At 38.9% G+C, this 12,960-nt stretch overlaps 1 protein-coding gene across 8 annotated transcripts in view; it reads right to left on the reverse strand.

Annotated features, from left to right (window-relative positions):
- Positions 1-1,996: 1,996 nt before the first annotated feature.
- The window catches only part of LOC133532465 (nucleolysin TIAR), a 231,756-nt gene continuing 220,792 nt past the window's right edge, over positions 1,997-12,960 (reverse strand). For all 8 annotated transcript variants that reach the window (XM_061871155.1, XM_061871151.1, XM_061871153.1 and 5 more), the window contains 5 exons: positions 11,650-11,830; positions 10,438-10,567; positions 8,341-8,519; positions 3,269-3,428; positions 1,997-2,299 (listed from right to left, as the gene is read on the reverse strand). In XM_061871155.1, coding sequence (XP_061727139.1) covers positions 2,258-2,299; positions 3,269-3,428; positions 8,341-8,519; positions 10,438-10,567; positions 11,650-11,830 — 692 coding nt within the window. In that variant the 3' untranslated portion in view covers positions 1,997-2,257. The remainder of the gene's footprint in view (positions 2,300-3,268; positions 3,429-8,340; positions 8,520-10,437; positions 10,568-11,649; positions 11,831-12,960) is intronic.

The raw sequence follows: 12,960 nt of genomic DNA on the forward strand, positions 1-12,960 counted from the left end.
TTGACTATATCTAAATTTTCTATCTATTGGTTTCTTACTTTGATATCATAGCCTAGCAAACAAACTTAATACTATGGCATCTTTACTCTCGATTTGCGTTTACGACTTATCATCTGGGGTCAAATCGCGCCATTTGCGCTCGATTTCAGCTCTAAATGTATGTATATAAAGTTGATTTTTTCTTGACGCGGTATACTTGTATAGTAAAAATAATGTCACAGTTCTTAGGTAAAGTATATGCTATAGTATTATGTAATGTGCTTGAGGACGTACCTCTAACCGGCGTGCGTAAAAGCCCTCGCTTCGGTTTCCTTTCGATTGACTAGATGACACAATTGACTCAACGATTCGACCCTTATCTTAAATGAACTATATATAATAATATATAAATATTTTACTAGCGATATGTCTCTCAAGTTTGACTAATGCCCAACAGAAAGCTAATAGATGAAACAAATTAACTACACTCAATAAAACGATAACTTTCTCAATATAATATATAAAATACACCATTTACAAAATATTAATATCGAATTCTTAGGTATTGTGGATAGACACAGTACCTCCAAAAAGTTTCAAAAAAGACGATGTAGTACCGCTAGCTGTACTGGACGCTTGCGATTGTCGCATGCGACAGACACATCATGTCAGCGACGCGATAAATGACAAGCGACAAGCACCAGTGCGGCGCGCGGTCGAAACGAACGAACATTACCTACGACGATTACATGCCCTTAAATCTAAACAATAAATATTTTTTCTTTCTTAACCACCTATACAATAAATAAATCTAATATTTTTCACTAAGTTTTTTCGGTATTCCCTCGAACTTTTAAGTGTATCCGTTAAGTATAGACACAACCATGTTTAAGTAAGTAAGTCGCGGCCGTGTTTGTTTGGCAAGATCCGGACTAGCAGGAGTAGGCGTGCCGCATGCCACATGCCACAATGTTGCATACCACAATGGCGTATACCATAATGTTGCATGCCGCAATGATACATGCCACGCTGGTGCGCTTTAAGTTACCGCAGTGTTAAAAGTTGACGCAACCTACAAACAGCTGTATCAAGAATTATCTATATACCCTCATGAAAGTATAAGTGTTGACTAAGGTTTCATATATCGTTTACCAACCTGTTGTTTACAATAATTCAAAGTTATTTATCTCTGTTGCTAGATGGCGTTACAATCACTTTGATATAAAATTCAGAATTCCTTAATTACTTTTATACGCAGCTCTGTCACGCTGGGTAAACAAACGCCGCGTTTCAGCCGCACCAGCGTACAAAAAGCGCATGCCGCACGCCGCAGCCCAACGGAATATAAAATGTTTTATAAAACCTCTCACTCGGCTGCCTAGTCATCTACATTCCTACTAAACATTTTTCCAAAAATCTACATTTTTCCTCTAACTTACTCTATACTTGTGCTTTTTACGCATTCGTAAATCGAATAACCATCCGCAACCATATTGTGCCCGCGTGGTTCGCCTTAATCTAGCTTATTATATGAATATCTATAATATATCTTTAAAATTATTTCTTATGCATTCTGTAGATATAATCATAAGCATATAGAAACCAAATATTCGATAAGTGACTCACATTGCCTTTTCGACCCGTTCGGGTTACACTAAACGGCTTTAAGCCTAAAGAAAAGCTCACCCACCGAAACATCCTTAGTACTAAATATCCTTTTAGAACAGAACGGGGGGCTAGTCAAATAACAATCGTTTATAGAAAATGCCAATCAAAATGACGTTTCAAAAAGGCCGATCCATACCGCCATATATAAGATGATACTTGTCTACATGACAACAACATGATAAAGACAGTGTCTCTCACTTTCAACCTCACGGTGTTAAACAGCAGTGGCAGCATGGTTCCATTTTTATCACTTGTCACTATGCCCGTCACTTTCGCACTTACATACTTGTCAGAACGTGACAGACATGGTGACAAATGATAAAGAGCCGACCATCTTAGCCCTACAGTGTTGGTTATTTTATCACATGGATAAAACTATCCATAATACACCTGCCGGGCGCTTGCGGATTGTCTCATCACAATAACAACGCGATAAATGAATGATAATGTGGCTTTTCGTTGCATCATTCTGATATTTTACTTTTCGATACGCATTCATCGATATACGATTGTGTTGGCTACGGCCCAACAGAAAGGGGGTCGAAGTGGGAGGTTAGGGAGGGGGAGGGGGGGTTTAGACGCAGTCGGCGCGGCAGCAGCACCCGCGCCCTCACACCAGCAGGCTCGGTGCGAGCCACTCATCCTCACTAATCTGGAAAAAACGTGTCTTAATTATTTTCTAAAAAAGATCAAAGCTTAAAGATCAAAACGTCTTGCGTCGAATGATGGAGTGACAGTTCTTTCACTTTTGGTCGAGCTTAATTTAAAAAATAATTGAAATGTTTTTATGTCGAAATAAGTTAACGTGCTAAACTTCCAAGAAACGTCTACACATTTTTTTACATGACAGCTACTCTATATAAAAAATGAACTATCATATAGGGACTATCATTTGACTCGAGAGGTTTAAATAATAGTTATTGCTTTGGCACCATCTCACCTCCAACGGAAAAGCAGAGGGAAGGGCGGAAAGCGCCGTAATTTTAAACGTAATAAACATAAGAGCCTCGGTAGAGAGTACCATTTTGCGTTGAAACTCTAGGTCCATGGGATCCCAGCGCGGACTAGTTTTTTTTTTCAGAAATTGCTAGGTGGCTTCCTCGCACAACGTATCAGCATTGCGATACAACGAGAAAATGCCGCCAGTATCCTTGGTACAATGTCTCAAGGGCCTAATTTTAGATGTAAGCTAGTTTTTTTTTGTATAGTTACTGTAGTACCTCTCTACTTGTTAATTTCTGCAAAAAATAAGTTATTTGTGGTAATATGTAGTGTAGATAATAATTCGCAATTCGGTATACGAATAGATAATTCGCAACTCGTGTCGATTTAAAACACTCCCTTCGGTCCTGTTTTAACTTATCACCACTCGTTGCGAATTTTCCACTTTCCGTACTTGTATCGTAATTCGTACATAACTAGTGTTCGTATATCATACAAGATTTAGAATGTTTTATGCGAGTAAATAAAAAGCAACCCCTAGCACGTCACAATAGTTAATATTTACTTTACAAGGGAGAAAAGTTGTTGTTTAACCCCTCGTGCTATTGATAACCGAGCAAGCGAAGGATTCAAAATCGAACCACGCGCGTAGCGAGAATCCAGAAGTTGCAGAACTCACCGGCTGCACTTGAAAGTGCTGCACGGGGTAATGCAGCACCTGCGGCGGCTGCGACATCGCGGCGACCCCGCCGACGCCGCCAACGCCGCCGACGCCGCCGACTCCGCCGACGCCGCCAACGCCGCCGCCGAGCGCCCACGGCAGCTGCACGCCGCCCATTCTGGGGGGAACATCACTAAATAGTACATATTTTTTCGGTATTCCATACTGGGCGTTAGGATAGGTAAGTCACGCGAACTTAGAGGCCAATTAAACTAACATTTAGACATCATAATGATGTCATTTGTGACATTATCCATGAAAAGGGACCTTATTGTCGGAGGCGGTTACGCCATTATCAACGATGCTCCCATATTATAAACAACGCCGCGCTACGCAGTGCGGCGTAAGCGCCATCGACAATAAGGTCCCTTTTCATAGATAATGTCACATTTTGTTCTCATTCACCCGTGCATGTCCGGACAGGTATGAGCAAAATGCACGCTCGAAAGATAACTACATGAATGACATCATTTTGTTGACGTGGGTACGTTTAAACTGGCCTCTTAGCCGCCATATAATCAGAGTTACGTTCTCATTCTTAACGACATTCTGAAATAATATGAGAATTTGTTATGAACATTCAACTTTACAGAAGGTTTCTGAAAGTAACGAAGCGTTTTGCTTCAACATTTCTTATGCGAACTGCCAAGGAGTCGAATGCCCTGCCCGAGTCTGTGTTTCCGCATGAGTACAATCTGGGTCTCTTCAAGGCTAGGGTAAATAGGTATCTCATAGGTAAGCGTGCTCCACCGTAGACCGCATCATCACTTACCATCAGGTGAGATTGTGGTCAAACGCCTGCCTATCTTTATATAAAAAAAAAGTAAAGCAATTACTCAAACCTATTAAGATTTAGGTCACACTGAGCAACTTTTACTATGAGAATCTCAAAATCGCGAAAAAATTTCAACATCAGACCAGCAAAATGTATGAACCAGACATTTTTTTTGAGATTTCAGGGTTAGTCGCATGGTAAAAGTTTTTTTTTTTATACTACGTCGGTGGCAAACAAGCATACGGCCAGCCTGATGGTAAGCAGTCTCCGTGGCCTATGTACACCTGCAACTCCAGAGGAGTTACATGCGCGTTGCCGACCCTAACCCCTCCCCCCTCGTTGAGCTCTGGCAACCTTACTCACCGGCAGAAACACAACACTATGAGTAGGGTCAAGTTGTTCAGTATCTAAAAGTTAACGAGTTTAAGCAATTACTTTACTTTCAGATACATACTGTATATTTATATCTGGCATTAAATTACCTGTGCCGAAGACGGCCAGTCGTTTTTATTTTATTGTTAAACTGAACCCATTTACACTTATAAAAGTATTACCCCGACCACATACTCGATGACTATCATGGGAAGTAGCGAAGGAAGTAGATGTCAGGAATATTCGCATTCGAATTCGTATATATACGAATATTCGCATCATTTTAAACATTCGCATCAAATGAAGCGAATGTTTTGTGAATGCGAATGTGCGCAGGTCGTGTCCTGTCTCGTCGACTCGCGTATGGGCAGTGCGCGCAAACTGTTTTCATGTAATGCATTTTGACCAGTAGACAGCCTTTTCCAACACTTTATAACTTCCCGTTCTAAGGTAACTATGTTTTATGTACTAATAGATTTTTTCCTGATTTTTTCTAATCAGGAATGATAATAACAACTACATAATATTCCCTAACATTCGTATTCGCATTTGCATTCGGACATTCGCATGCTGGACGCGAATGTGAAGAATGCGACATACCAGACATCCCTAGTGTGGTCAAGTTACTTGTCATGCCGCTCGGAACTGGGCCTTCTTAACCATAGGTACCTTAGTTTTACTTGTTAGAAATTGTAATACTTTTACTTACAAAACTTCTACTTGTTCTAGATCAAGATCCCAGAGCCGCCAGACCTTACTTATTTTCTCATGACTAAAATGTATGGGATAATATAGAATAGAATAGAATAGAATAGAATAATTTTTATTCGTAGACACAAACAAGACACATTAAATGACATGATATAACAAAAACAAAGGAGGTATAAAGTGCCACGAAATGGCCTCATCTCAGCATGTTGCTGGTGGCTTCCAGCGCTGATCTTCCGATGAGACCATCAAGTGAGAAAAATCACGATAGGTAACAGACAAGAAGGAAAAAGACATAAAATAATATAGAGTGAACAAATTGAAAAATAGATAAAAGATAACGACTAAATTAAGTAAAGATTAAATTAAGTATCGGTCCGGTCCAACCATACCTTGGCTGAACATTACAGCTGCATACGCAACAAGCGCCAACGGTAGCTACACGAACTAAAAGGCAATGACAGACCAGACCAATATCGAGCGTCCATTATAATATATCAATTTACAAGATTTTTATATTATGAAAACAGCGTTATTATATACTTTTAAAGTCTGCATACTTGCTATATTGACCCGACGGCCATTTGTCCGGTACAAGGTGCTAAAGGTTGGTAAAAATATTACAAAATTTTCTTAAATTCTCATGCCTGTTTTTAAGTATGTTTTAGAAATCTGGCGGCTCTGGGATCTTGGACTATTCTACATACATATCTTCTTTGTGTATCAATTTTTAGCAACGAAGACTATTGGCAGACATAGAAATGGATAGAGGGGTTACGTACATGTTCATGCCAATGTCGTTCTGAAATGAGAGCGTAACTACGATTGTATGGAAGCGGCTTCCGGCCGAATGGAAAATTAAGTAATAATTTGTAACGTCACTTACTGAGCAGCACTGATGAATTGATCCATACATGTAAATGTTCAAAATAGTACATTACGATACAAGTGCAGAAAGTAGGAAACTCGCGACGAGTGGCGATAGATTAAATCGACACGAGTTGCGAATTAACTTTTCGCACGTGTATTGTACAACGTTTTACTGTACATATGGCCCTTTAAATTTTCTACATACGCACGCATAGTGCTAGTTACCGCACTAGGGCGGTAAATTAGCACCATATGTACTGTAATAGGACATTGTGTATTAAGGGTGGTAAACAAGAATTTACGAACAAGTGTTAATTAAGCCCGAAGCATAAGGCTAGGACTTAATAACACGAGTTCGTAATTCTTGTACCGCCCGTGGCACACAATGTTTTTCATCAGACTTGTGAGTAAAAATACTAAATTTTAAGCGAAATAATTCTTAAATACGGTGACATTTCAAACATTCCTCCGCTGTATTGTCATTTTTGACAGGTTAGGCGTCGAAGGCGCAGAACTAACCGGCATTCAGTCACGATTGAAAATTGTGTAAAAATAACAGCTATAAAATTCAACAAATTATTATTTATAAACTTAAAAAAGTCAGTGTTTTAAAAGTAAAACGTATTTATATCTACTTTAAAAAAAACATTATGCCCAATGTGCCCATGGGGTAATGAAAGAAAATAAATGTATTACCGCCCGTGAGCATATTATAGCTCATTCCATCTAAGTATGCTGGCATACAATAACACCGTTTACGAGCAAATGATGAAAATAAAGTAAAAGTATACAGCGAAAAAGAAAAAGTGCGATTTAAGTATTACAAATATATATAAAAAAAAAAAAAACAAAAAAAAAATACAAATTCGGATAACAACAGTGTAGTTTGAATCCGTACGAAACCTTAATACCAATAAACAATCTATTTGCATCCAGAGGTCACATCACAGCAAGATTAGTAAACATGGATAGCAAACACTAATTGATTTAGGTACATCGTAATTATATATTCCCTTTAGGCGTTAGGATAATAATGATTGTGTTGGTTCATTCATGATATTCTGTTTGAAAAATAACATTTGTTAAGATACTTAACTTAATACTTATAGCACAATCGGATTAAGACCAACCTCGAAATCTCCAGAACAGTCATGAAATTTGGTATGTATATAAATTAAAGTCCCATTTTTCATGCCCACACCATTTGACATTTGGGAACCTCGAGGAATCGCAGCCACCTTGGAAAATGTTTGCCATCCAGGAGAAATTCGCGTTTTACTCTAAATCTACATTCTTTATGAAATTATAGTGTAAGGCAACATTAAAGCTTATTAAATTCTACACAAAAATGTCCTGGATATCCTTAAATTAATATACATACCAAATTTTATGACTGTTCTAGAAATTTCGAGGTTGGTCTTAATCCGATTGTGCTATTAGGTCATATTGAATATTCGTCTAATCTCAAATACTGTATAAATTAGTCTTATCTAAAAGGCTGGTCGACTTCACAGGTGACCGAAGAGCTGGCAGCTTTCTCGCACAACGTATTAGCATCGCTATACAGCGGGGAAATGCTGCCAGCATCCTCGGCACCATGCCAAAGGGGCCAAATTTTTTTAGACATATTTTAATTTTATTTAGTATTAGTTTTTAGTTTTAATTTAGTTTTATTTAATAGATAAAAAAAAAAAAAAAATACTGTATTATATCGAGTTCGAAGTTTAATTTAGTTGAATAATTTACTTGTGTGTGTGAAAAAATATGTTTTTAAAAGTGTAATAAATTTCGCATTTAAAATACTGTAATATTTTCTATTATAATTTCTTTTCTTATCTCATTCTGATGCGTACAAAGTTTCTTTACGATAGGATCATCCGAAAGTGCGATATTACTGCCGACTGCATCGAGAATTTCATATGACAACTGACATTTCCTGCAGTAAAGCAATTTACCACAGCAGTGTCGCAGCGCGACATTGTACCGCAAATTTGCGGCAGTAATGTAGCGCTGCGAGACTGCCGCATAAGTGCAGCTGTGGTCGGAATTGCAACGTCACCTTTACGCAAAATATTTAGGACGCGGTAAGGCATGAATTGTGTATACATGCATTAGCTATAATTTATATATTATTTCAGTAAACACAATTTATGCTTATTTATGCTTTTTTTCAGGTCTTTTTGTTGTATTTTTCTCTTGTTGCGTTTCATCTTTTGTAAACTACAAATTGCATTTTGATATATTTATATGACTGTTTGGTTTGTGACTAAATAAATATTTTTTTTATTATTTTGATCGCACGTACCCCATATATTGCTGCTGGTAGCCAAACTGTCCGTACGAGTAGCCCTGCACGCCTTGCACGCCTTGCACGCCTTGCAGGAACCCACCCAGCTGCTGTGGGTACGTGTTGTACCAGTAGGAGGCGGGCGGGACGCCGCCGGTGTACGCCGCGCTGAACGGGCTGTAGGCGGTGCCGCCGAGCTGGAAATTGATAAATAAATGTTATAGGACATTTTACACACATTGAGTAAGCCCCACAATAAACTCAAGAAGGCTTGTGTTATGGTTTAATAACTTTAACGGTAGAACTGTAAAGGGATTTAGCTCTATACCCTACTGCAGTGGATATATTTGTGTTACTTGTCCACCGAGTGAAAAGAGGTCTCCTTTTTAGCTTGGAAGAATATAATCTGCAATGGCAGCATGGTTCCATTTTTATCGCTTGTCACTATGTCCGTCACTTTCGCACTTACATACTTGTTAGAACGTGATAGGCATGGTGACAAATGATAAAGTTGTCTGGATGTCCCCTACATTCCTCGCATTTTTCAAACGATTCTCGTGAAATTTGGTGAGCAGGTTCTTGAATTACATTTTTTTTACCAATTTTTTTTTTTAATGGTCCACTAGACTTAAATCGACCGGGATATAAACCGTGATTACCTTTAAAACAAACAATATAAAATTACCTTAAGCGAAAGTAACCGTGAATCATTAAAAACTGTTTTTGTAATGTTTCCGAAATGACGGAGCCTATAGCTCACAGAGCCACCAGTGTTTAAGCAATTTTCCGCCTTAAGTATCTTGAAATTTTAATAATAGCTCCAGACAAAATATAATTTTTACAACTTCATCAGTATTCACTTTAGAATTCCGTTTCACAGTCAATCCAGATAAATAATGTAAATTGGATCCATTTCAGGTACTACCAAGGAAAAGATCACAAGTTTTATGCTTAATTAGATTATAATTACTTTACTGAATTTTGCAAAAATCTTGGAATTTGCAAATGATTTTTTTTGAAAGCACTTTACTGTTATCTCTATTATATGACATAAAAGAAATATCTAAAATAAGTACGTACCTTACCTTACCTTCTAATCAATATAAATCTAAAACAGATAATATATACAGGGTGGAATTTCTTAATGGGTCAGCGAGGGCAGCTACCAGGTCCCGTGCTGCAACGCGAACAGTCTTAGAAGACCTTCCCTCGATTTCAAATTAATGAAGATTGGCGTAGTACGTTTGGAAAAAACATACAGGGTGTTTGAAAAAGGTCATTTTTGACAACCTTTTTTTTCATGCCAATCGATCCCATTGCTATGCAGAATCAAAAGCTTGTATGGGACCAAAAAGAAAAAAGCTAGAAAAGTCACAAATCGAGGAAAACTCTTCCCATACATTTTGTATGAACAAAAAAACTTTTATCGTATATAATTTTTTACATGTTATTTTTTTATGCCAATCGATTCTATTCCTATCCAGTGCCAATAGTTTCATAGGGGTCAACTTAAGGTAATATACTAAGAAGCCACAAATTAAAGATAGCTTTTTCCATACATTTACTATGGAGAAAACGTGAACATGAGGGCGACGGGCTGCCTGTTCACGTCGGTGTCGTGTCAAGAACTTGGCAACCAAGGTTCTCACCTGTACCCAACCCAACCTGTGTCAAACCCAAGGGGGTTTGAGCATTGTAAGGGTTCCTGAACTTTTCCCCTAGCTTTTCACGAGCTTCCAATTCACATCAGTGTCGTGTTAAAAACTTGGGAACCAAGGTTCTCACCTGTCCTGGGGATTGGGCATTGTAAGTTTCCCTGAATTCTTCCCCCAGCTTTCGACAAACTGCCCGTTTACGTTGGTGTCGTATTAAGAACCTGGGAACCAAGGTTCTCACCTGTCCTGGAGTTTGGTCATTGTAAGAGTCCCTGAACTCTTCCTCAGCTTTCGACGTGCTGCCCGTTCTCGTCGGTGTCTTGCTAAGAACCTGGGAATCAAGGTTCTCACCTATACTGGGGTTTGCGCGTTGTTGAGGACCCCGGATTCTTCCCCCAGTACTTGACGAGCTGCTGCCCCTTCACGTCGATGTTGAGAACCTGGGAACCAAGCTTCTCACCTGTCCCGGAGTCTGAGCGTTGTTAGGGTCCCCGGACTCCTTGCCCCAGGAGCATTTCACAGGCTGGCCATTCACGTCGGTGTTGTGGACCGCTACGATCGCGTGCGTTGCACTCTCCTTCGTTGAGAACCTGAAAATTAAGGGAACAACTTCAGTAATTGTCGAATATCATGATTAAACAAGTTTTTTGACTGGGAAAAGAAGGTTCTTCATATGTTGTTGTAGGCGATAGATACTTATTTTATATCTAAAGTAAGTTTGGGTATAATCTTATTCATTTAAAATATATAAATTTATTCCTGTTATTAAGAAAGCCAAAGATTTATTTATAATGTACACGAAAGTTTTCAAAAATCCCTGGCTACTTATTACGTCATTGTGTTAGTCGTAATTTTAATTATTAAGGTTTATTTCGTGCATGCTAACTCCATCTGTTGGACCTATAGTGTAAATATTCAAATAAAGTCTCAGAGGGCGCTGGCGTGTATAGTTGTATACTTAACCTATAACATATTGCGAATGTACCGTGGCCTATCTGCTCACCACGCGACACGCGAGCACTCTCTCATCATTTCACTTAAGAACCTAGTTTTTATCCATCTTCCACCTGCGTATCCTACAGTTGTTTTTGTAGAAGATTTGAGGTATGAAATAAATGCTTACTAAAATTATAATCTAAATGAATCCTGACCTGATGAAGGCTTATCCCTTTGAACACCCTGATCTGGAAAGATCCAAAGGGTCGAAATATTTTCTGGAGCAGATCCTCTAAGCCAGGCCTCTGCAGAATGTATCTTTCTATACTTTACTTCTTATATATATTTACTTTAGGTATATTTCTTAATTACTCTTTTAGTTATAGGTTAACTGGAAGAGATCCCTCTTATGGATAAGTTCGTCTTTGTACTACACAATTAAGTTCTATCTGATGTAATCAATATTCCTTTTTCCTCGTACAATAAAGTATTATTCACTTACATACTTACTTACTTAGAAATAAAGAAAATGTGGAAAAACTCACTGTCGCTGGCGAGATTTGAACTCGCGATTCTGGGATACCAGCCTATTGCCCTGCCAATTCAGCTACTAAGACTTATCAGAAGACAGTGAATATTTCCAACATCTTGAGCAGCTTCCCGGTGAGGCTGGCGGCCAAGCCCTTGCAGTACACGATGCAGTTGGTGGGCGAGCTCTGGTTGTAGAAACCCTGACCTGATGAAGGCATATCCCTTGTCCTTGAACACCCTAATCTCCTGGATGGAGCCGAAGGGCTGGAACGTCTTCTGGAGCAGCTCCTCGGTGAGGCCGGCGGCCAGGCCCCCGCAGTACACGGTGCAGTTGGTGGGCGAACTCTGGTTGTACACTTCGTCGAAGGTCAGCGGTTTTGAGTTTACTGGAACAGATAGATTTTACTAAGTATAATGATAGCTATTCGGTTTGTAATATATTGATGTTTTTTCATATATAAGCAAGTTATACAAAGAAATTTGGCACATAATTTAGTGGAAAAAAAATGCTTTTCCAAGTTTTTTAATTAAGTTAATGACGGATATATCCGCACTGTAGGTCTAACGCTGGAGACGGATTAATCTGTCACAGACCACAGAGCAACATAGACCTACGGGGATATGCATAAAGTTCAATTTCCGTTTTGATACTTCGTGGCGTCCAAGTGACAGCTTACGTGTTTGGCACGGCATCGAAATGTTTAACGAATCGTCAGTAGTTACATCCTGTATTCATTAAAAAAAAATACAAATATCGAATGTAATTATCTTCTAATTAGAACCTAAATGGTCGCGCACTGTGCGGTTTATGAGGAATTTCCTCCCGCGGACGCTCCGGCTGTGGAATGAGCTCTCTGCCGAGGTTTTCCCGAGGGTATACAGTATGGGGTTCTTCAAAAAAGGAGTGTACAGGTTTTTAAAGGGTCGGCAACGCGCATGTAGCACCTCTGGAGTTGCAGGCGTCCATAGGCAACGGTGACTGCTTACCATCAGGCGGGCCGTATGCTTCTTTGCCACCGACGTGGTATTAAAAAAACTCAATAGAAATCTTTAAAGCGACCATTCAGATGAATGTGGAGGACCCCGCTCGAAATCGCATTTTCATACACACGTGGTCATTTTCCTCTCTGAATATTAACTTAATTCAAATTATTTTGACACAATTTGTTGTATATGGAACACAGCTATGCCCCAACGTTTAAGCTTTTGCGAATTATTAATTATTACAAAAGTTAAGAGTATTTAAAAATTTGTATAAAAACCGTTTTCGCTCCTAATAATCACAAAATCTCAAAAAGTCAAACGCATGGGCAATAGCTATTGTTAATATACATCTAATTATGTAAAAATATTTTCCCTCAAGTCTTCAGAGTTCTATCCAAAGAGGAAAATGGGGGCTACGTTTGTATGGACAAGCGACCGTCCCCTTCCCTCTTAAACGGGTGATATTTTAAAACACATTGACCACAAACCGTTCCTTCCGAGAATGTTCCTTTGAACGGAAACTCGCTCGGAA

The sequence above is a fragment of the Cydia pomonella genome, chromosome 27, assembly GCF_033807575.1.
Source record: "Cydia pomonella isolate Wapato2018A chromosome 27, ilCydPomo1, whole genome shotgun sequence".
Taxonomy (NCBI): Eukaryota; Metazoa; Arthropoda; class Insecta; order Lepidoptera; family Tortricidae; genus Cydia; species Cydia pomonella.